The 23,515-nt window shown below is 54.0% G+C and overlaps 8 protein-coding genes across 8 annotated transcripts; 3 read left to right on the top strand and 5 right to left on the bottom strand.

Annotated features, from left to right (window-relative positions):
- Nucleotides 1–6,837: 6,837 nt before the first annotated feature.
- On the bottom strand, nucleotides 6,838–7,260 carry PG998_012454 (uncharacterized protein; the record flags this gene model as incomplete). Its single annotated transcript, XM_066879270.1, has 1 exon — nucleotides 6,838–7,260. The coding sequence occupies one exon, from the start codon at nucleotides 7,258–7,260 to the stop codon at nucleotides 6,838–6,840; it is 423 nt and encodes a 140-aa protein (XP_066725654.1).
- Nucleotides 7,261–8,352: 1,092 nt separating this feature from the next.
- Nucleotides 8,353–10,257, top strand: PG998_012453 (uncharacterized protein; the record flags this gene model as incomplete). Its single annotated transcript, XM_066879269.1, has 3 exons — nucleotides 8,353–8,719; nucleotides 8,779–8,848; nucleotides 8,937–10,257. 3 exons carry the CDS (start codon nucleotides 8,353–8,355, stop codon nucleotides 10,255–10,257), a joined length of 1,758 nt encoding a protein of 585 aa, XP_066725653.1.
- A 989-nt stretch (nucleotides 10,258–11,246) lies between these two features.
- On the bottom strand, nucleotides 11,247–12,268 carry PG998_012452 (uncharacterized protein; the record flags this gene model as incomplete). The annotated part of the gene is made up of 2 exons (XM_066879268.1): nucleotides 11,247–12,107; nucleotides 12,188–12,268. 2 exons carry the CDS (start codon nucleotides 12,266–12,268, stop codon nucleotides 11,247–11,249), a joined length of 942 nt encoding a protein of 313 aa, XP_066725652.1.
- Nucleotides 12,269–13,301: 1,033 nt separating this feature from the next.
- Nucleotides 13,302–13,562, bottom strand: PG998_012451 (uncharacterized protein; the record flags this gene model as incomplete). Its single annotated transcript, XM_066879267.1, has 2 exons — nucleotides 13,302–13,413; nucleotides 13,486–13,562. 2 exons carry the CDS (start codon nucleotides 13,560–13,562, stop codon nucleotides 13,302–13,304), a joined length of 189 nt encoding a protein of 62 aa, XP_066725651.1.
- Nucleotides 13,563–14,350: 788 nt separating this feature from the next.
- PG998_012450 (protein kinase DBF20) lies at nucleotides 14,351–16,411 on the bottom strand (the record flags this gene model as incomplete). The annotated part of the gene is made up of 2 exons (XM_066879266.1): nucleotides 14,351–14,702; nucleotides 14,757–16,411. 2 exons carry the CDS (start codon nucleotides 16,409–16,411, stop codon nucleotides 14,351–14,353), a joined length of 2,007 nt encoding a protein of 668 aa, XP_066725650.1.
- Nucleotides 16,412–17,481: 1,070 nt separating this feature from the next.
- Nucleotides 17,482–18,394, top strand: PG998_012449 (uncharacterized protein; the record flags this gene model as incomplete). Its single annotated transcript, XM_066879265.1, has 2 exons — nucleotides 17,482–17,554; nucleotides 17,649–18,394. The coding sequence occupies 2 exons, from the start codon at nucleotides 17,482–17,484 to the stop codon at nucleotides 18,392–18,394; spliced, it is 819 nt and encodes a 272-aa protein (XP_066725649.1).
- Nucleotides 18,395–19,086: 692 nt separating this feature from the next.
- Nucleotides 19,087–20,713, top strand: PG998_012448 (Riboflavin transporter MCH5; the record flags this gene model as incomplete). Its single annotated transcript, XM_066879264.1, has 2 exons — nucleotides 19,087–19,621; nucleotides 19,791–20,713. 2 exons carry the CDS (start codon nucleotides 19,087–19,089, stop codon nucleotides 20,711–20,713), a joined length of 1,458 nt encoding a protein of 485 aa, XP_066725648.1.
- A 286-nt stretch (nucleotides 20,714–20,999) lies between these two features.
- Nucleotides 21,000–22,769, bottom strand: PG998_012447 (acetyl-coenzyme A transporter 1; the record flags this gene model as incomplete). Its single annotated transcript, XM_066879263.1, has 2 exons — nucleotides 21,000–21,336; nucleotides 21,400–22,769. 2 exons carry the CDS (start codon nucleotides 22,767–22,769, stop codon nucleotides 21,000–21,002), a joined length of 1,707 nt encoding a protein of 568 aa, XP_066725647.1.
- Nucleotides 22,770–23,515: the final 746 nt, after the last annotated feature.

Genomic DNA, 23,515 nt, shown 5'->3' with positions numbered 1-23,515 from the left:
TGTGTGTGGAGGGCGGAGAAAGTGAGTGAGAGAGAGTGTGTGAGTGAGGTGAGTGAGTATGGCATGGGATTGGCGTGAGATGGGAAAGCAGAGACTGCCACTACCACCACTACAGCCACTAGGATTTACTGGACTGGCTAATGGCACTTCGAGGATGCGGTATGTATGTCGACGTCGACGTCTTGCCGAAGAACAGAACCATGAGAAACACGAACGAGCTTCCTTGGGCCATGCTACGAGGTAGTAGCATGTAGCATGGCAGGTATGTATGCCTGCTATTTGGTTGCTTGCTTGCCTGGGCTGGGAGGTACTGAAGAGAAGACAAGAGACAACAAAAAAAAAAAAAAAAAGATGCTGGGGTATGCCCACTGAACTGACATGGGAAGTGTCCATGCAGAGTACCGGTACGAGCAGAGGTCGAGGGTTCTTTCTGGTCAAGCCAAGGATATGGTCAATGTGGGCGCGGGCGCATCCATCCATCCATCCATCAACTGCAAAGAAGCTCGAGAGCTCTCAAGGGTTTCAAGGGTCGCCAAGGTCGGACCAATCTGATGTCGGATCAAGAGGAGGGGGAGCGAACCCCCTCGGCCTCTCTACTTTCCAACTCCCTCCTTGCGCGATCGCACAGAGAGAGAGTTCATGTCCATGTTGGTTGACTTCACGCCTGAAGCGAAGTACCAGTCAACCAGTGTGGTGGGTGGTGGATCCAGTCTGCAGCACAATTATTGCTCTTAGTGGGGGGACGATGTCGGCTGGCGTGGCTGGCTTGGAAAACAAGTGCGGTTACAGTTACACTTGAGGCAGACCAGGAATGGCTGTCCGGCTAATTAAAAAGCACTGGAGAGAGCCTAGTCAGTTAGCCAGTCAGTGGGTGAAGGTGCCTACCTACACAGCAGACAGAGAAACGCTACGGCCTGTGCTCCTTGCTCTGCATCGAAGTGCCCTCAACGTCTTTTCGCGAGAAAAGGGAGCAGTATATCTTACACAACCAGGGAATCCCTCTTCTATCGCATTTACATAAAGCAGGACCTCGCCCCCGGGAGAAGCTTCGCCTCATTCTGTTCTACATATAGCATAACCCATCGTCTTCTTCTTGGCATCGTTCTCTTCCCACCCCACGGCACGTACGAAATGGTCATGTTGCTAGGGATTGTACCTTTAGGCTCAAAGTAAGGGAAGCGTCATCCCGCGTTTGCTCCCTAGGGACAACCCACTCTCTCTGCTGCTGTGCCCCGACCTCTCTGCCGTCACCGGAAGGAGGTAAGGTACAGCAGGACATGCATCGGAGCATCATACACATTCATTCATCAACACCGGCAAAATTGCGACAACGGTGATGATGACTGATGGGGGTAGCGGGCGCGACCAGGTATGTAGAGCGAATAACCCAGGCAGATCCCGGAGGAACTTTGCTCGTTTCGCTCTTATACCCTCTTTTCCCTCGTCTCGTCGTGGGATGTTCCGGGTGTGCCCGAACCCTTTTTACCAGAGGCCTTGCCGAATAAAAGGGCCACCGTCAAGCAGAGAAAACCAAGCCGGGCCTATGTAGGAACAATGGCAGCTAGTGGACGATTGTAGCACTAATAGGGCCCCCTCTCCCCCGACGGTCCACATCTGAGGAGGACCTTCACAGGATCTAGCTAATCCTCGTGAGAAAGTCTTTACTCGGTGTGGTTGGACGCGCCGACCACCACTGTTGTATGTACTTGTAGTAGTACTACGTACCGCTAGCATGGTTGCATGTGGTGGGTGGGGTCTAGACCACTTCTGTGGGCTTCGTGTCGCATGGCGGCTCGCATATGATCATGATATGGCCTCTTTCTCTCTTTCTCTCTTTCTCTGCCGATCGGAGTCATACTGCGAAGTCGCCGTACAGATCTCGACCTCATCGCGCCCAAATCCCGCGAAGAAGTGCGTCCTTCATCTTCTGCTTTTGCACAAGACAAATGAGTCGGTATTCAATGGCGTGTCGTCGAGTGTTTATCGAGTGTTCAGCTGTCTGAGGGTGACACCCTTCCAAATTCGGGCTTCCTAATGCAACTCAAAATCTGATATACATAGTCCTCATTCGCTGGATCCGTAAACGGCAATTCGGTTCTCTTACAGCAGACTGCATGGACGCTGCGCGCATGCCATGATACAATATGGGTCTTCTGACGTTGCAACCTGAAGCCACGGGCATGCTAAGATCTTACTTACTACGTGCTACTTGCCATCTTGCCATTCATGACCACGCACCAACGCTTCATGTACATATTAGAAATCCAAGAATAGGCGACCCATTTGTCCAGTTTGGCGGCCCAGAGCCAGAGTCACTATGGTCCTGACGTGAACTAGTGAGGACGCCAAGGAGTGTCCGTGATTCCTCATCCGCTTTTCCTGATGTCATCCAGGGCTGTCTGTACCGATCAACCAGGGTAAAGGTCGGTGCACTACTCTAGTAATTATGATATAGTAGTGCTATAGTACATATGTATTCTGGCATGTAGTTTATCCATTGCGAAGACGGCTCAAAATACGGGCATATATCATCAGCATGGCAAAAAGAATGCCAACAAGCTGGCAGGGACATCATGCCAATTCTGTGCGGGTCAGAGCCGGTATTGTTCTCGAGCCTGAGCGGCCTGCCGCTCTTTACGGCGCAAACCCGACTACGGAGTCGACACTTTCGCCAGCTTGGGCGAGTGCTTATGCTTGCCCAACACAGATTGTCACTCTCCTGTCACGGCGTTCCTTGCATAAGGAGGTATAGTCGCTTGCCATCCACTTGCATGTCGGGTTGTAGCGATTCTTGCCATCGCCCCCGAGAGATGCGTCTCGATGCGAAACTATACTCAGACCGTTTAATATTGTGCCCTCTCAAAAGTCCACTAAGGCGATGTCACAATGCATGTCTTCATCATCGTGATATGCGGTGGGTTCCTGTTGGCCTTTCCCGTGGTTCCGCCCTGACACTAGGGCGGCTTGTCGGCGTAAAGACGGCGTTGTCATCCACTAGCCTGCGCTGCTGCGGGCATATATACAATTCGGATGAGGCTCTTGACGCCGGGCCACTGCAAGGTCAGCTGAAAGCGGCCAATAAAAGCAATTATGATGCATGGTTTTCGAGAGGGGGCGGCAAAGTTGCGTCTCGACTTTAGTGTAGGACTCTGTCGCGCGGAGCCGGGCGACTGGTCCAGATGGCTATCCACCGAGATCATGAACGAGAATTCACGTATGTAGTCAGTATACCATCGAGGTGCTATGCTCGATTGGCCAGCTCATGCAGGTCGAGTATTGATTCGTTTCTCCAGAGAGCGCGGCAAACGGGATGCTCGTCCCTACATATCGGAGATGGCCCCGATCGCATCCGCCTGTTCCACCCGAAATCCATGGTTGATGATCAGTAAAGGCTGACACTTAATTTCAACCGAGATATATTCAGGCCTTTATGTATGTGCGATGTACCCGTGTGGTGACAGTTGCCGAAATGCTTACTCGAAATGACATCCCATATAAACCCGCAAGAATGGGGTACAATTTGCAGCACTTTTGGCAATAATCAACCGGCCTCAGTGCCGATATCGAGTATGGCAGTTGGGAGCCGCATAACATTACCCCCTATGGACACTTCCCCGACTGAAATTAGATGTTTGAGAAAGGCATCATTCCTCCTGCCTTGGGGCGTTCGAACATCCTATAATCTCAGATTGGGGCCGCGTTCAAGCAGTGAAACTATACTCAAGAGACTAGCCTACTGGTTTACATATAATATCACAACCGCATGTCGTGAGGCGGGTTTGAGCGTGCACGGTTGTTTACCGAACGTCAAGAGACACGCTATTTTGGGGATCGAAGATGCACAATGCAGTATCTGTAGGCTTCCCCACGCTCTTGGAGTCCTTGTTCGAGCCCGAACACTTTCATTCGTCCGGAGTGTTTGAAATCAGCTGTTGAGATGACCAATCACATGTAAACTACTGAAGCTGTACGCTGCGTGTTGCTTCGATGCGGCGGTCATTCAAGACCGGCCAAGCACACAGGCTGAGGCGGGGTTCTAGAAGCCTGCAACGCAGTCAGCAAGCAATAGACAGGAGACTCTTTGCAGTGCTGGTTGATACACATCCATACACACGTATAAATCCGAGGCCTGGACATTTGGATGGGTGCCCGACAACATGGGTGGTGGGAGCGAAGGGTTCACTGGATGCCCCCGCTCGTAGACGCAAGTATCGGGTACGACGCGCACTGGCCTGTACATTATAGTAGCACGATGCACACCTTATTAGAGGCTCAGGCGTTAGACCCAGTCGACCAGGCCCCCCAGTTCATGCATGCTTTTTGGGTGGTGGACCCCCACACTCACGAGGGAGGGTCAAGTCAGCTTCACAAGCTCGGGTTGGGAAAGAAAGAAAGACAGGGAAAATCCGGTTTGTGTATTCGTTGAAACCAGCTTCCAAACGGAGCATTTTCGACAACGGGCGGGATTCCCACTATACCTAATCATTGCTGATAGGGGTCCTCTTCTTTGGAAATGGGAATACGTAAACACGGGTATGCATGCCAAAGAGTATCAAATACCTATACCCCCATCAAATGTCTACCCATCACAAGCTATGGTCGGAAAGTTGCCGAGTCAAGACCGTTTCTTTCGGCCGACCGGTACGCAATGTCATTACCAAAGGAAAGAGTTTAAAAGCAATAAGCGCGGCAAGTACCTAAAAAGAAATTGCTGGACGAGCCCAGCCCAGCCAGCCAGCCCTCAGAACTACTTACTTGCGTCCCTTGGTCACAAGGATTGCGGGTGGGGGCATCCATGCATATCATTCTCAACCATGATCAAGAATTGCTTTTCGGCAGTGTCTCCTACGAGAATATCTCTCCGGTTGCGACGTCGTACCAACATGTCCGGCGGGTGGTTGCGGCCTAGACGATGGGTATACCATCCAGGCTAGCCCTCCCAATAGTCGTAGGGCCAACGGAACGGCCTGGCGGGGAAAAGAACGATATACGTACGAAGCCTCCGTTTGGGAGACGTGTAGTCAAGTAGCTTCAAGCCAGTGTGTGTAGCTCTACGCCTCTACGATGGGTAGTTGCGCGATCTTTCGCATTCATCAGCCAATCGCAGGGCCGCAAAATAAAGCCGAAACCTTCAGTGCAGAATAAAACAATTATCCGAAGCTGAAGGGGTAGACAGACTCCTAATTCACATGTCAAGGAAGCCCACGTCTGGATGCATTGCAGTCGGGCCCTTTTCAGCACCTTGGAACACCCGGGGGACTAATAAATCCCCATCAAGCTTTTTTCCAGCTCGCCTAGACAACCATGGCGAAAGCAAGGCACAACATACTACAGGTACTATTAGACTAATTACTAACCCTATGTATGTATGGGCGAGCACTCGAGTCAAGCCTGCCGCCATGGAGAGATGTCATTCAGCTGTGTTCTGGACAACTAGAGTACTAAATTAGGAGGTGGACCTACGTTATGGAATGGCTTCGGCTTCGCCAGACAAGAAATAAAATAGGATGCCAGGGTAAGTTTACGCGGAAGGCTCGCGTTTTGGACAATGCGCCGTTGACAGTAATGGCCACTCACGGTTTCTGAGGTAGTTGGGATTTGAAACAATTCAATTGACTTTTACTTTGGTTTCTTGGTCAGTGTTGGATGAAACCATCAACTATGTGTGTAAACGTGACCTACGAGAATGCTACATTTGAAATCTAGTTAGTCAGTCCGTCGTTCTTCTCAATGGCCACCCATTCAATCATCGAATGAGATAGCCGTCCAAAGAGCCGGATGTCTTACCCACCACACCTAAAGAATTGTGGTCAAGTCAGTGCAGTCAGTCCTTGTACATACGTATGTACATACATACATTGTTTGTAGTGGTGCCGGTGCACTTTGTTGAATCCCTGGATCAGTGGGCCAAGACGTGTAATGCTTTCAAGGATGGACGACCCAGGGTTTTCAAGTTTTCCATTTTCGCATCAATCAAGCACTGCTTCTGGGGAAAATTGTACGTAATCTGGCAGGCCTGGCAACCTGGAGAAAAGGGTTCGTTGATCAGCTCTGACCAATTCCCCAGATTCGACTTGTTTGAAGAGAGTGGCTCTATTCGTGAGACGTTTGAGCAATGCCTGCTTGGGTCGTCCGGTCGGTAGGTCCGGTGACCATCGAGAGCTACGATCGGCTTTCTGGGGGTCCCTCGTTCACTCCAGCCAGATCCTCTCTCTCTCTGCCCAGGCCAGTTACCCCCACAGGATTAACTGTTGTTGTCTCTCCTTGGGGGTCGGGCTGGGGGAGGGGGTAAACGTTGTAAATCCGAGAAGGAATAATCAGACATGATCCCCGGACGGACATGATCGTTTCATGACCCTCACCTGGAGTCCCATTTCGTTGCGTGCCCGCAATGCCCTTTCGAGTTCAGGATGCAGTAGCGAGTGTGCCAAAGACTGGATTCTAGGCCACCATGGCCCCTCCCCCCGGAGGGAATCAGAAGTTGTCCGAGGAGCCATGTCCCTCATGCGGCCTTTATTAAACGAGAGAACTAAAATCCGGCTCATCATTCAGTGTGGTGTGCTCACGGAGTCCATTGCCGCTTCCAGTCATGTTATTGGGGTTCATTCGAAACCTGAACGGCCAATGGTCGTTCGTGTCGCAGCAAGCCGTGGCGCGGGCGTGGGTGGTTTACCAGCCAACAAAATACAGTGAATTCGTCAGCCGAGTAGGTCTGACGCGGGGGTCACCACGGAGTATCCCCCCCCCAATCCCAATCATCATCAACCACTGCCACCACTTCTTCCACACGCGACCGTACGGTCCTGGCACGGTTTCCTCATTCGATCTTGGATGTACTTATGCACGGGAGGGAATCATCAAAACAATAATTTGGCGGGCGCGGGGGTCGCATCGGTTCGATCGCTTGTCCACCCATGTGGAGGAGGTCATGTTCCTTCGGTCGCGGGAGACGGGAAGTCGAGTGGCAGTCATATGCGATGCCGCGGATTCCGCATCGAGTATAGCGAAAGAACAAGCCTCCCAGCAAAAGTTGTTCTGGGAGAGCAGCTCGCGGGGGTGGCTGTCGGCGTGGATGGGTGGGTGTGAGTGTTTCGTATGTAGGTGCGTCCTGTGTGTGCGTGCGTGGGCGCTGATCGTTTTATCCAAGCAGACGGCCTGCCCATAGTCGGTCGAGCCGTTGGAGTGCATCGGTTCGGGATGGACAAGTAGTACCATTCCGAGACACCAGACAAAAGACAAAGGGAGGAGAGAGAAGCCCATGCTTTAAGAGAAGTGGCCGTTCCCCTTCGTTCTGTGTTCTTTGTCTTATCTCATGCCAAGTCCCTATCTGTTATTGAAGTAATTACGCTGTAGAATCAATGCGGCAGGTGACACCTGGGATCGACAACACGTCTTATGGGACCAAGATCCTGCTGCACACATACATGGTCCAATCAACACGAATCCCCAGATGATGAAGATTCAAGTCCCTATCAGGCCAGAAAGGCATTGTTGTGCCAAATGCTGGCCGGCCCTCGCCATATACCCTGGAGCATGTTTGAAGCTTATCTTCACCCATCCAAATCCCCCAGACGCGAATGCTACTGCACGTCGGGTTTGACAACTGAGGGCTATCTTCGCCAACACCAAACGTCCTATTTGATTGATACCGTCGTATCTATCAATCTTACACAAGCGGGTAAGATTTGCGTACCAAGTCTGGCTCCAGTAGCAATGGAAAGGCCATGATGCTATCAGAGCCGCGGATTGCGTGCCGCCCTCAGTGATAGTATCGAATCCCTTATCTTGTATGCGTTTGTTATATGCGTGTGTCCGCGTAAAAGATATCTTATCAGTGCTGTGCACATTGCTTTGTTTCACCCTCTGTGCCTGATGATGATAAGAAGTATGTAATAAAGGCAGTTGGTTCTGGACATTCTAAACCCCGTAGTTCTTGGGAGTTGCTGTCAGAAATGCCTGCTCTTGATACGGCAAATGGCCACGCGACTTCTCGGTACTGGAGTAGGCTTTACCACGAATGGCCACAAGATCGTGAACAACCCGATGATGGAAAATGGTCCGATTGATACCTCTAGTGGCAATGATTCCACCCTCATTATGGCGATGGGCTGAGTTGAAAGATCGAATGCGGCTACCATGTCTACGCTGACGCTGACGCCTTTGTCCCGCCGCCATTGTCCACGACTATACCTTTGTCGAGGCATAAGGCATGCGTAGGACATGGGAAGGCAACAACAGGGGGAAATGACATATGTCTTGCTGCTCTATCTCTCCCGGAGGGACACCATTCTTCGTAATGGATCAACCATGTACCACTGGTATACTAGGTCACGTCGATAAGACATATCGGCCATGTCAACAACGAACATAAACTGCTTCAGCCTCAGACGGTTCTGCATCCAGGGAGTCTTTGGTATCAGCCTGTCCTTCATTCTGTGGACACCGTCACTGGGCGTCGGCCAGGCTGTCGATGGCGATGACATAGTCAACCAAAGCTCAAGAACGAGTCCGCCACCGCCGCTTCCCGGAGTGTCGACGTCCGAGATTCTCGAGATCGGTCCGCCGCCTACCAAGCACAATGATAAGACTGCTACTCGGACCGTCACCATCACCATCGCTTACAAGCCGACACTGGCCCCTGGGGACTCGACATACTCCCTAGTAGGATGCTATGGACATACCGGCTTTGATGGTGTACATCCCTCTGGCAAGGAAAAGAGTATGCGAGCCCACCCTCGCTGGATGCGAAGAATGCCACGGCGGCTTCCTGTTTGCAAGGGTGCGCTTCGTTATCATCACCCGACAAGGCGGCAGATCGGTTCATGTACGCTGGGCTCAAGAATGGAAGGTATGTATTGCACCGAAACCGGGGTGTTAGACACTGCTCTATACGTTCAGGACTATACACATATTGCTTATACTAATACGCCTTCCAGTGAATGTTTCTGTGTAACGCATCTCTCTCCTGAAGCAGCCAAGCTGTCAGACGACGACTGCACCGCCGCCTGCCCCGGTGATCCCAGACTCTCGTGTGGTGGAAAGGACGCTTTCGCAATATACAGTCTCATATCTGCCACGCAAAAGTCATCAACCGGCAAGGACAAGTCCTCATCGTCGTCACCGTTGTCGTCGTCGTCGTCATCGTCATCATCATCATCGCCCGCGACGACTCGACTTTCCTCAACCTTGGAGAGCTCCCTTAGTGCGCCCGCCAAAGCACCTGGAATCGGCATGGGGGCACTCACACCATCGACGACCCCGGCACCGTCTCACCCCCCAGCCTTCGAGGGCATGATGAACAGCGGCGGCGACAAACCACCGGCCCCGGCATCCACCGCGACTGTCGCTGCCATCTCGGGCTCTATGTCGGGCGCCATTCTCATCGGCGCGCTCCTGTTCTTCTGCTTCCGGGCGTACAAGAAGCGGCGGGTCGAACAAGATGCCCGCGTCGCCGCCATGGTGCTCGCGCGCAACAAGAAGGGAGGTGGCCAGGAGGACGACAACGACGATAGCAACAGGGGCATTTTTTACGAGCGGAGTCCCAGCCGCGGCCGCCAGAGGACGAGGAGCTACCATCACCGCCCACCAAGCATCCTCGTTGTCGGCGACGCCTTTCGCAACGGCAAGGACGTCCGGCTCACGACGGACGGGGTCCTGGTCCCCACAACGCCGGCGCTGGAAAGCGGAGGGAAGGACCCGGCTAGCTACTATCATAGTCAACAGCGACAGCACTCTTACAACCACACCACCGGCAACCACAACACGACAGGCGGTGACGAACAGCAGGCCCAGCGAGACAGCCTCTTCTCCGCGCTACTAGGCCAAGTCTCCGTCCCCGTCGGCCTAAGGACCCCGCCCGCTGTGGGCTCCAGTTCTGCAGTGCAATGGCGACGAACGGCCGACATGGCGGCGGCGCAGTCCGTTCCGGTGAGTCCCATGACGCAAACGCCAGATCAGGTCGCGGTACCACCAGGAGGCCTGGGCGAGCGCGCCTGGCACAGACGCCGCATCTCAACACCATACGCACCACCTCCCACAGCACCCCTGCCGCCTACTCCGTCGAGTAAGAAGAAGCGGATCGTTGCTGCTGCCGCTGCGGTGGTCGGGGGCGCGGAGGAGGTCGATTGGGAGCTGGAGGGGCGGACCAACCATTGCAACCACCGCAGCGCCCGCCGCGTCGCGAAAGTGCCGCCACCTTCGAAGCCGCTCTGGCAAACTCGCCAGGCGCGACAATGTCGATACCCGAAAGCTACCTAGACAAGACGCTCGAGTACGACGGGGATGATGAAGAAGGAAACGGGTCGGGGGTGAAGCCCATACCGCCGTTGAAAACGAGGACGACGCAACCACCACCACCGCGAGCTGCGGCTGCCTCCCCAGACAATAATGACGACACGGTGGGGGCATGGTCTACTTGGATCGTCACCACGATGGGAGGCAGCCAAAGATACCGAGTCTACCGCCCATTACACCCGGTGAGCTGTCCGAGTTCGACTCGAGGTACTGGAAATCAATACTGGGGAGCGAAGGTTCTGGGAAAAAGAGGCATGGTAGTGATGGTGGTGATGATGACAAGAGCCCGGCAAGTGCGACAACGGTTGGGACGAGCATCTTGATGGAGAGCCCGACGTTGCCGTGGGATACTGATCCTATGCGGCGGACGGCGGAACATGAGAAGCGCAAGTAAGCAACAGAGGACAGCTACTGCGTGGGGATTACTGCTGAATCGTAACAGATATAAGGGGGTTTCCCGGATAAGTTGTATTCGTGTAAATAGTCTAGGGCCAAACAATGTAACGACTAATTACTTCAACGTCACGTCGCAACAAACATTGTTCAAATAGGTTCGGGTGAGATGGTACTGTTGGAAATATTATATTTTAGTGATTTAACTATTTCCGCAACCCCACAACCACCCATGGAGAGAGAAACAACGACCAACGAAGTTACATCATGTCCATCTATACCGCCTCCTCTATGTACAGTCTGCATATATTGCTTCCTCCACCGCTCAAACGGCTCGACCAAAAATACAAAAGCTCAGAAATGACAGCAACAGAAGCAGCAAACAAATGCTATGATAGAAAGGAGGGAACGACAGGTGCGTGCACCCTTCGCAAAATCATAAGACAAATACAAACCTCCTCGCCCCTATTGATGATTTGTCACAAGGGAGAGAAGGTCCATAGAGGGAAGGGAGGTGGCGATAGCCAAGTAAGAGGCATGGACAATTGGTCATACGACTCTTACAACATGCCAGCAATAACAATGACGGCACCGAGCCCGATGCCCATCATACCCGTGATCATGCTGCCCTCGGAGCCACCAACGGGCGACCCACCAACGCGGGCAGCACCGTTGCCGGTCGCGGAAGAGGTAGAGGTAGCGACGCCGAGCGTGGTCGAGGTGGTCAGGTCGCCGCTGATGGCCGCAGCGACGGTGGCCAGGCCGGTGAAGGTGGAGACGGCGTTGTTATTGGCGGCGTCGGTCGTGGTGATGGTGACGGTGTTGGTCGTGGTGGCGCCCCACTTCCAGCCGTTGCCCCAGCCGACCCAGCCGTTGAAGCCGCCGTGCTGGTTCCAGCCGCAGCCGGGGCCCGAGAACCAGGGCGAGCCGTCGCCCATGCAGCCCGTCACCGTCACCACGCCGCCCGTCCACGTCTTGGATCCGGAGTACGCGCTCGCCCACTCGGACCACTGGGCGTTGTTGCCAAAGCCGCCGTTCTGGCCGTTCGCCCAGTTGCCTCCGCCGTTCATGCCGCCCGGGCCGCCGAAGTTCTTGGAGCCGCTGTTGGGGCCGTTGTTGGGACCCCAGCCGCCGGGGGCGCCCCAGGTCACGGGACCGCCCGGCAGGGTCACGGTGTGGACGCCCGTGGAGCCGGCCGCCGTGCAGGAGGCCCACTGCGAGCAGAGTGACGAGCTCAGCTTAGCGTAGCTGCTGACCGCCGTGGGGGTGGACTTGCAGCCGTCGGCCATGCAGGACGAGATCTTGTTGCCCTTGTCCGCGTTGCAGTAGTCGGACTGCGCCGGCCAGTAGGGGGCGCCGCCGTTGTTGGCCGAGGTGGCGCTTGCAGTGGCTGAAGCGTAGGCTGAAGAAAGACAGGATTGCTGAAGGGAACATTATGTCAGCCAGATAACTTCTGCCGTATGAAATCGAATCGTAGTGGTGTCGTAGAGGGATTACTTACAGCGCATTCAGGAGCTCCACCCCACCAATCTGCCGAGACGGCAGAAGGTGCCAGTGCGGCGACCACAGTAGAAGTCTTCATGTTTGCTGTTTGTTTTGATGATGTATTTGTTGTTGTTGGAGTTGATCTATTGGCAAACACTTGAGAGTGTATGGTGATGTGACTGTTGATATAGGATTGTGGGGATGGGATCAGGGTGGTTGGGGGTGAGAGACACATACTTATATGACTTTCTCACTTCCCTTCCTTGTTCCGGGAATCGATGCACGAGGCCGGCATGTGTCAGATCGTGTGGGTACAAGGATGCGCGGAAAAGGAAGAAGGCTCAAGCCTCTCTCTATTGGACGTCATCATCATCATCATGTCCATCCCGAGTAGACTGAGCAAAGCTGAAGAGGTGCGACTACGACGGGACACGTAAGTTCCTCGTCCATCAGGGCGGGAGGAGCAGCGCCACTACCATAGGGTTAACCTCTTCCCTGTGTCAACAAATAAACAGAGGGAAGACTGCATGACGCTATGCACATGGAGAAGTTATAGCACAAAACTTGGTGCCACCGAGTAAGTAAGTATAGAACAAGCTCCCTAGGGCTGTGTCTCTCTTCTTGGGGCATGGAAGCTGGAAGGATCTTCTTTCCGTGAGCCGCGCGTCGTCTTCTACATCATAACGACACAGCAGAAGGCTGCGCAAAGGTTGTACTACACTTTCTTCTGTCTTCATCTGTGTGTAAGTGCTAGCTGCGTATGCTTATGCAGGGCCGGCGCGCGGCGTTTGGAAAGCCAATGCGCCAACGAGGTAGGAAAAGTGTTGCGTCGCCAGGCAGTGCCCGTATTGGGCATGGGCTCTACTACCAAGGCTACCGACTATACGTCTCAAGCAGAAGGACCACCGAGAGGAAGAGGGGAGGTCGGTGTATCGGCGTGTCGGCATCTGGGACGACATACAAACAGAGGAGCAAAGCCCCCTTTAGCTACGTGGCGAACGGTGTTCCACTGCATGCTTGTTCCGTCAGGCGGACAGGACATATGCAGGGAGGTCAGGCTGTTCGCTTGCAGGTCGATTCGCACAACAAAAGAAAAAACCGTTGGTTTCGCCCGCTAGAAGTAGCTCCCACTAGAAAATCGCATCATGTTTCCAGAGGTTTGGATAGAGTTGTGGGAGTGGCTCGGCGTAAGCTTTGGCCCCCTCGCCCTTCAGGAACACCTCGAGGTTGGGGTAGTCCGGACTGTGGGTCCAGGCTTGCTATAGGACGAGGCGGAGGACGCACCGGTCCCGAGACGCAATGAGAGGCACTTACTTGGTTGGAGCAGGTGTAGATCGCATGGACCGATTGGCCGAGCCAAGTCCTGCTGTCTTGTCTGATGTCTTGGGCATCATCAAGCCGTGTCATCCCTAGGGAGCATTGCGTTCGCTGGAGGCTTGTATAAGTCTCGGGCTTGAGCTTTTTCGGAACATAAGACCGCCAATCTGAACCAAGTACAGCAGGGCAGCCTGATGGTGGTGACGACTATTGTAAATTGCAGACTTTCCAGCCTCCCTCTCCTCTCGTCCCACCGCCTCGTTTGGCAACGGGCTTCGAGTGAATCATCGGATGAAAGGATTGAATACACGACCAAACATCATCGCCATTGCGACAATCATCGGGTGACAAATCGTCATGAGTTATGTTCACGATAAAAATAGAAGTAAAGGGTCCCAAGGGCGTGGTACGGAAAATTGTAATTCATTACAACACTGTTATACATGATGGTCAAGTATCACGACCTTAGTCCTCAGCTGACCCTCCCGAGGTCTACCTGCCTGTTCGGCCCCTGGCCTTCATTATCCTGCGTTGGCCCAGCACACACGTATCGCATATGGATGAAAAAGAAGCATGCTTTGCCAAAGCCCCTTGTTTAGGCCCCTTTCAACCCATAACTCCGGCAACTGGGGTGTAGGACCCCAAAAAGCTTAAACCCTAGTAAGACTGAGAATAGAAGAAGAACTCAAAGAAGGGGCCGACTGCCCAAAAATACATCTCGTCTCAATTCATCATTACGTCCCTGCATGCGTAGGAACTCTGGCAGCTTTCGCCACGCTCTCCACGCCACACCCAAATCAGCTCTCGTAAGCGCTGCGGCAACATGTTACCGCCTCACGAACTTTGAAAACGGATGCTGACGCTACAGCATCGTTCCGAAGGTCCCATCAGTCTGGATAGGTTTCCGGGGGCTGCCCTCCTCGGTTGTCTTGCGGTGGCGGAAGGTAAATCCAACGAAGAGGGACTTGGCCATGTCCTCTTCCCGCTCCGCCATAGTCTCAAGGGCCTGTTGTTTTTCATGGACCTCCTTGTACTTGGCCATGTCAGCCTCGTTGGTGAAGTCATCAAAGTAGCCGGCGTCCGTCTCCGAGTCCAGCTCGGGCACGAACGGCGCCTTGGTCTGCCTCAGCGTTTCCCAGTCCACTTCACCAAAGTATTGATGCTCACAAATATCTTTGATGTTGGAGAAGCGCTTGGATCTGGAGTTGATACACCTAAAAGAAGGGTCAATAAATCAATCAGTAATAATGACAATCGTGGGCTCTTACGTTGTGATGAAATTCCAGGTTCTGTTGCTGAGGAAATAGTTCGGATCCTCCCAGACAGGTCGCTTGAGCACCTCCTTCCAGTGCTTGAGGTTGCGCCAAGTCTCGTCCGCTGTAGAGCCAGCGAAAGGGGGGAACCCTGTCAAAGCCTCGAAGAGCATACATCCCAAACTCCAGTAATCAACCGTGTAATCGTATTCTTCGCCACGCAGCACCTCAGGGGCCATGTAGTCAGGCGATCCTACTATAGACTTCGCGTAGTTGACATCCTTCTCGCGCATCGATCGGTAGCCATCTCGGCGCTCAGCAATGGTTCGCTGGTCCATTGGCTTGCCAAAAGGCACACTGGTCGCCGATGCCTTCTCAAGCTTGACACGCATAGACTCAATCTTGGCAGGTGCCAGCATGCCGGCTGCCAGTCCAAAGTCTGTCAGCTTGACATGGCCGGTAGAATCGACCAGGAAGTTCTCGGGCTTCAGATCTCGATGGATGTACCCAAGCTGGTGCAACGCATCGACGGAGCAGAACATCTCGGCGATGTAGAAGCGGGCGTGGCGGTTGGACAGTACGCCCGTATTGTTGAGCAGCGTTCTGAAGTCCCCACCTGGCACATATTCCATCGCAAGATAGATACTCTTGTCATCCTGGAAAGAGTACAGCAGGCGGACTAGCCATTCACTCTTGGCCGTGGTAAGAATGTCTCGCTCGGTCAAGACGTGGCGGACCTCGTCCAACTTGAACAGCAAGCGCTTGCTCATGACCTTCAATGCGCACACCTCCTTGGTGTCTTTCTTCTGCGCAAGATAGACCTGACCATAGCCACCTTGTCCGACCTGGGTGAGGATTTGGAAATCGCCCTGTCGAAGACGAACCCGACGCTTTCGCAAGTTTGCTCGCTCTCTACCCTTGTACTTGGTCCACAGCTGCTTATAAGTCTCGTCGTCGGTTTCAGGCGGGGGCGGAACTTCTTCCTTGAAGTTGTTGAATCGGGTTTGGCGCGAGCCAACGTACGTGAGCAAGTCAAAGTAGTAGTCGAGGAAGTACAACTGAGTAACATTGACCATGCGGCGCACATTCGGCTTCTTCAAGATCTCGAGCTCTTCCGGCGTTAGGCCACGAGAAGTGTTGAACTTCTTGTTTGTTGTGGGAGTGTGAGGTCTGCCCTCCCGCAGCCCGTAAATCTCGTGGCGGGAGATGGCGGCTTGGTTATGAGTGTAGGGGGACTCCACAGCCGCAGTCGACGCTCTTGGGATACGCGAAGGGGGCGTGTTCTCCTGTTCCTGCTTCTTCAACGGGCTTCCGGGGGAGCTGTTCTGCTTGTGGACGATGCTGTCGTCAACCGGGGAGCCATTACTGAAATAGCTGTCGTCTGTGGGAAGTAGATTGCTCCTGACGGGGGATAGAGGACTGGGTCCAACCTGTGGTCGCAATTTGAGGGGGCTGTCGAGGCCATTGTTGGCACCGAGTTTCATGGCATTGTCGAATGTCGACGGCAGGTCATTGGCGCCCGGCGGGACAGTCTTCTTGCTGGGGCTGCCCTGAGGAGTCGACACTGGGGTGATGAAGCTGTTTTGTGTGGGAGTGCCAGGCCGGTTTGACGCCGCAGATTTGAGGTCTTTGCCCTGGCCCGGAAACATACTAGAGATGAAGCTCGCCATGGCTATCAACCAGCGGCGACGTCAAGCAGGTATGGTGGGGAAGGCTGGTAGCAGGGTTGGCTCGGCCGGTTACCAGCTTTGCTTCCTAGAAGGCTGACGATAGCGCGCCAGTGGAAGAAGAGGGGATGGCTTGAAGCGCAACGAATCAATAGCGGGAGACAAGAGGATAGATAGATGGAAGAGAGGGGAGGGGAGGAGGGGAGGAGGGGAGGAAGTGCAAGGAGCGGGAGAGCGACCAAGGGATCTAGTATGTATCCACGATCTATCTATGTATATGTATTCCCCGGGATGATGATGCGACTGAGGACTAAACCTATGTCAGTTTGGTGGTGGGTTTGTGTATGGATTGGTACCCGATCAGATGGAATGGATTTGCGATTATTTGGCGGGGCAATAACAGCATTGATGGCCGGCTGCAGGACAGGGGGGGCTTGTCGTCCCGGTAGCGACCAGGAGTGCCAGAACAAGCAAATTGAATGTTCGTTATTGTTAGCAGCTGTGCCTGTGCCTGTGCCTGCCCCCGTCGATGGGGAGCTAAGGTTGGCAGGTTGGCAGGTTGGCAGGTAGCACTGCTACTGTGCAAACTAAGACGGCTCGGCCGAACTAGAGAGAGCTTGTGTAGCATCCGAACAGGATGCGGGATTGCAAACTTGGCATCCAAACAAGAATCCCAATCGGGTATTCTCGACGCGACCGTGTTGATGGCTGGTGGGATACACGCACGAAGATGCGAATGTAAACAAATGCGCTGCCCCTCACTTTGTGTACTGTCCTGTCTTGCCTGTCTTTGCCTGTCCACAGTCCACTGTCCTCGTACGTGTGGCACCTTCCGAAACTCTAGCTTGCGCAATGGGCTGCAAGGCTGCGGATCCGTAATCTGTATGTATGTAGGCACTGCATACCTACATACGTACATACATACATACATATGTACATCGATTAGAGAGATAGCCCCATCCATAATCAGAGCGCTCTTTTGCCCAACTTTACAATCCACTCAAAGAGACAGCTCCTGGCCATCACCACGAACTCCATCGCGTTTACCGCTGTTTCGCAATCTCACGTCCGCCATGGGAAAGGAGCGCAATTTCAACCCCGTCCAAGCCCAGCGCAAAGCTGACAAGGCGAAAGAAGTTAAGAAAGGTTCGCACTAACGCACCGATGCACCGATCTCCATACCGCCGGAGCACGCATCTACGGGTACATATGCGATGCTAACCACTCCTCAACACTCTAGGCAAACAAGAGGCCACCGCACGAAGAAACGAGAAGCTCGCGAAGCGCAACCCCGAACGCATACAAAAACAGGTCGACGACCTAAAGAAGATAACCGCCAGCGGAGGGAAGCTCACCAAACATGAGGAGTCCGTGCTCGAGAGCCTCGAGGCTGACTTGAAGGCGGTCAAGAAGGCGCGTGAGGCGCTGGGCGACAAAGCACCCACGTTCGGCCGCGACGGTCCTCGCCACGGGCAAGGCCGTGATGGTGTGTTGGGGAAGCGGAGGAGAGACGCCGAGGAGGCCTCGAGCAGCGACAGCGACGTGCCGGACGACGTCAAGAGCATACCGATGCCGCGCGACACGCCGCCCCCCATTCCGAAAGAGATGATGGACCAGTGGTACGCCAAGCGCCGGGCCAAGCGGACGAACCCCAACGAAACTCCCCTGGGAGGCGACAAGGAGCGCCGCGCCCCTGGACAGGAACAGACACAGACACAGGCGACTCGGGCCCCTCCAGTGGAAGTCAAGGCTGTCTACGAAGCCAAACCCGTTATACGTGATCTCAGAAAGGAAGCTGTCAGTGCCTTCATGCCCGCGGCTGTGCGGATGAAGATCGACAAAGGAAAGGGGCAAGGCGGTTTGCTCGAGCCAGAAGAGGCCGATCGTCTAGAAGCGGAAGGCTATCTCAAGAGCACCAATCCCAGCAACAACCCAGGACCTCTGACTGCCACCGTCGAAGATGTAGAAGACGAGGATGACCAATGAATATGGTAGCTAAGTTACTCCGACTTTCTATCATGGACTGACAAAACACCTAAACCATAACAAATCATGCCCGACGAACACACTTGAACAGAGCCACGATACCACCCGCATTCCGCCATATTTGATATCGACTAGTGGCCTATGGCACACGAGACATACTTTATGCATTTCCGAAAACTCCGGCTCTTTGCAAGAGAACCGGATTCCTTCCCGAGGGTGAGGGGAGGCCGGAGATGACAAATCGTACTTTATCCCTGAGAGGAAGGTCGTCGTTAATCCTCCGGCTTGGTTGTTCCGAAGTGGCTTTCCTACCACCCATCTTCCACCCTTCACTGTCCAGTCTCACCGGCTCTTTGCCGTGGTGGGGGTTGAAGGGCGCGCCCACGAATGGATTTAGCGCTTCCCTCTTCTCCACGTCTCCGGTAACGGCTTCCGTGCTTCGTCCCACCCCTTTTGAGGACCATTCTGGGGCCCGTCGCCACCCGTTGAGGGCTAGGCTGGAGCCAACATACATAATAGGTTGTCACCGCCTTCGTCATAATAATAATAGTGTCTTGTGTAGGTATTATAGTAGCTCATATATACGCTTCAAGCACTCATATATCTTCTGCAGCTGCAGTTGCTGTCACAATAATCGTTATTTATGACAGTTATTCATTGGCCCGTGATCGTGATTCGACGCCTCCCGGATAATGGAGTTTGAAAAACATTCGGATGTAGGCTCCCAGGAGCCGCAGGCTGACCTGCAACGGTTGCCAAGTCTAGAGAGGGGATATAGCATCAACAACAACCCAAACCCGCAGCTTTTTGTTGTGCAAGAGAGCGAGCCACCCTCTAGGCAACAGCAACAGCAGCGAGCAGCTGGTAATGATGGGAAGTCGGAAGAAGAAGCCGACGGAAGCCGTCCCAGAACGCTCCTAGGCGAGGAGACCTATCCCGAAGGCGGCCTGGCGGCCTGGCTCGTCGTCTTTGGGTGCTGGTGCGGCCTGTTCGCAGCCGCGGGCATCATGAACTCGATCGCAACGTTTCAGACCTACGTGGCCATCCACCAGCTGTCCGATTACGATGAGGGCACCATCGGCTGGATCTTCTCGCTCTACACCTTTCTCGTCTTCTTCTGCGGCATCTATATCGGCCCTGTCTTCGACAAGTACGGACCCCGGTGGCTCGTCCTTGTGGGGGGCGTTGGGCTGGTGTTGGGAATTATGCTTACTAGTATTTGCACAAGTAAGTCATTGCTATCTGTTGATTAATCGCAGATCCTTATCTCTCGTCTGTTTGTTGGTCTGTCTGTCTGCTTGTGCATGCATGTTTGAACCGTTTCGTTACCATGTATAAGCCAAGCGTCGCGGTACACACGATATCCGGAGACTAAAGGGGTAAAACATAATTATAGAATACTGGCACTTCCTGCTAGCCTTCGGCTTCTTGAGCGGCATCTCCACTTCGCTACTCTTCACCCCCTGCTTCACGGCCGTGGGCCACTTCTTCCGCGCCCGCCGCGGCATGGCCACAGGCATCGCCAGCACCGGCGGCGGTTTCGGCGGCGTCGTCTTCCCGCTGATGCTGCAATCGCTCTTCGACCGCGCGGGCTGGGCCTGGGCCCTGCGCAGCCTTGGCTTCCTGTGCATGCTGCTCGTCGCGCTGTGCAACTGCTTCATCCGGCGCCGCCTGCCCGCCGCCGCGGGGGCGAGCGCGCACCCGGACTTCCGCATCTTCCGGGACCGCGCCTTCTTCTTCACGACCCTCGGCGTCTTCCTGCTGGAGCTCGGTCTCTTCATCCCACTGGCCTACGTCTCGAGCTACAGCCTGGCGCAGGGCTTCGGCGAGCACTTCGCCTTCGGCGTCGTGCTGCCCGTGCTCAACGCCGCCTCGGTCTTCGGGCGCGCGCTACCGGGCTACTGGGCCGACCGGATCGGCCCGTTCAACTCCAACATGCTGTCCGTGTTCCTGACCATCGTCGCCTGCTTCGTGGTCTGGCTGCCCCTGGGCCACACCGTGGCCGGTGTCCTGGTCTTCGCGGTGCTGTTCGGCTTCGCCACGGGCAACAACATCAGCATCACCCCGGTCTGCGTGGGCCGCCTCTGCCACACCCAGCACTACGGCCGCTACTACGCGACGTGCTACACCGTCGTCAGCGCCGCCACACTCGTCGGCATTCCCATCGGGGGCAACATCGTAGCGGCGACTGGGGGCAGCGGCGGCCGCCAGTATTGGGGCCTGATCGTCTTCACGGGGCTGACGCAGGCGCTGAGTCTGCTGTCATTTATGGTCGCTAAAGGGGTCAGTGTGGGGTGGAAGCCTTGGGTCATATTCTGAAGGGATGTATATAACAGGATGAAAGGTTAAGTGGATTAAACAGTGATTCAACAGTTATATATGAGTAGATAACTGTATATATAGCTAATGGATCTCATCGCCACTGCCTGAAAACGCATTATATATCAAACATGCGCGTGCACTAACAGCATTTTGTAGCAACTATCAGGGCACCATACCTCCAATAGGGGTCAAGATCACACAGAACAAATAATATAGATTTTCTATGAGATAGTTCGTTTCTCGGGTTTTACGAGTCTAGGTTTCCTTCCCATTACAGCTCCCTTCATTTAGCAGGCGACAAACGCCATGCTCGCAACGGCAAGCTTTGGAGGTGCAAGACCTTAGGCCGGATGTACATGACGAACGTCACCACGCCGACGAGGACGCAGATCATGTTGACAATGTAATATCCATCCTTGAGCATCTCGCATGAGCCGCCGCCGTTCACACAGAGCTCCTTTTCGGCTTGCATAGCGCAGGTGAACGGCGCTGTCACCAGTGGCGCCTTCAGAGTAGAGGCGTCAAGCTTGGTAGTGGGCGGGTGGCAGGTAGCTTCGGTGAAGTAGTCAACCAACTTGAGGACGAAGAATTTAGGAAATGTTCCGCCAAGATTAGAAACACTGTTTGTAGGATGTTAGCAAACTTGTTCCTATCGTTTGGTGGCTATCGGGGTTTGAACTTACGTAGCAAGAAGAGTCATATAAGTACCGCCAATCACGGGGTCAGCCACTCGAGCGTGGAAAGCCGAGATGGCAACAAACATAACGGTGTTGGTGAAGGTAGAGAAGACGTGTTCGCCGATAACCAGCAGCATGTACCCGCTGGTCACACCACCCGCGGGGAAAATGCTAACAGTGAACTGCGCAAGCACAGCTGCCGCTAAACGTCCAATGAATCCCCAGCACCAGAGTCGCATGGGTGTATACTCCTGAGACCATTTGCCCGCGTAATAACCTAGGCCGATTTCGAAGGGAAAGTCGATGAGGACTGTCAAAGCCATGTTCTCCTTGCCAAAACCCTTGTCCAAAAGCTTGAGATTGGTGACACCGTCGTTGGCCTGGAAGCCGATCTTGGCAATCAGGTGAACAATAATGATGGTCTGGATATTGCGCAGCTTCAGCACGCCCCACATGATCTTGTAGACGTCCCAGATCCCGTCCTCGTTCTTCGTCTTCTCCTCCTTCTTGAGAAGCGCAAGTCCGATGGTGACGGCGATATACGCCCAGCCCCAGAAGGTCAAGTATCCACCAAGAGTCATCATGCCTTGATCGCCAGGTACGGAACGGAACCAGCGGTTGGCGAAATCGGGCGAGTTAAACGCCAAGAAAACAGTGTACGACAAGAAGTGGCCTGCCGTGAGACCGACCGTTTGAGCCGTAGAAGCGTAGGAAACATTGCCAGGGGTCAGCAGAGTGAGGGCCCAACCGTCGACGGCAATATCCTGGGTCGCACACATGAAGACGAGGAAGAACCACCAACCGGTGAAGTTCCAGACGGTCGGGCCACCGGCTTTACCAGTTGTAAGCATCCAGCCCTCCACGACTGAGCCCAAGACCAACATGCCGAACCCAGACAGCAGTTGGATTGGCAAGATCCAGCTCTTTCTCCTTCCAAAGCGCGGGCTCCATACCGCATCCACGATAGGACTCCATAACAGTTTTAACGAGTATGGGTACCCAGCCAGACTGAAGATACCGATCTCTCCGTATGACAAGTGCTCCTTCAGGAGGAAGGGCACCGATCCATGCGCCAGACCCATTGGTATGCCCTGCAGGAAGTAGAGCAGGACGAGCAGTAAGAAGTTCCTCTGGTCGGTCTTGGGCAGCTCAAAAAAACCATGGTTGTTCAATGTCGGGGTCTTGGGGACGGGTTCGTCCAGGGTAAAAGCAGATCGCGCCATCAAGTTTTCCGTCACCTGAGCCGAGTCCTGCTTCAGGGCGTTTTTCCGTCGGTTTTCCATGGTGCCGTCGCCGGAGCTTCCGTTTTCACGGCCGCTTGTCGTAACGACCAGCTCGGGCTTTGGAGATTTCGAGCTTCGAGTTTTGACACCCATAGGTACTTCGTTTCTGGTGCGACCAGTCTCTGATTCGGGCCGCGCAACTGCTCAAGAGGGAAGAAACCGAACGGGGAGGATCGAAGGTGAGATCTACGTTGTCGAATATGTGCAGTCGCGGAGGAAGATAAGGTATAGTCTATTGGTACGAGGGAGCGACAGAGAAGTGGAGTTGTGACGGGTCGAGGGTTTATACGCGATATCGATTGCACTGAGACGAGGCACTTTGAAGTGGATATCGATGACTGCCTAGAGGGAAAGCCCAGTCTTTCCGGAATCTCGAGAGTCGCGTCCTGTCAATGACTCAACGGCGTTGGTCCGCAAGGAAGGTATCCGTATGTAGCAACCGTGGCCTTTTCACGGTGCAGGGCTTGTTGGAGCTGGTTGGTGTGGCAAACACAGCAATAAATCCGAGTATTGGTAGTTGGGTCGAAAGACAAAGCAGTTTACAACGAGTTGAAAAGTAAGCAAGGTAACTTGAGAGAGTGAGTGTGCGAAGGTAAAAGAAGATGGCAAAAAAGAAGAGGGATTTCGATGCCCTGTCTACTCCGTATGGTCCCTCTTTCTGACGTCGGGTTGCCACGACCAGAGCAGAAAGAAAAGACGTGAGGGAATGAGAGGACAACATTCACGATTCAGAGGGGGCCCATTGGTCGGAAGCGAGCCCAATCACCTGCAGCTTGCGCTAACCCAGAATTTAAGCATTCTGGTCGGGGACAGCGCCAGGACCGGCCAGGCATCCAAAG

The sequence above is a fragment of the Apiospora kogelbergensis genome (assembly GCF_038363985.1).
Source record: "Apiospora kogelbergensis strain CBS 113332 chromosome Unknown utg000008l_segment0_segment0, whole genome shotgun sequence".
Taxonomy (NCBI): domain Eukaryota; kingdom Fungi; phylum Ascomycota; class Sordariomycetes; order Amphisphaeriales; family Apiosporaceae; genus Apiospora; species Apiospora kogelbergensis.
This window is presented reverse-complemented; position numbering and strand designations above follow the sequence as displayed.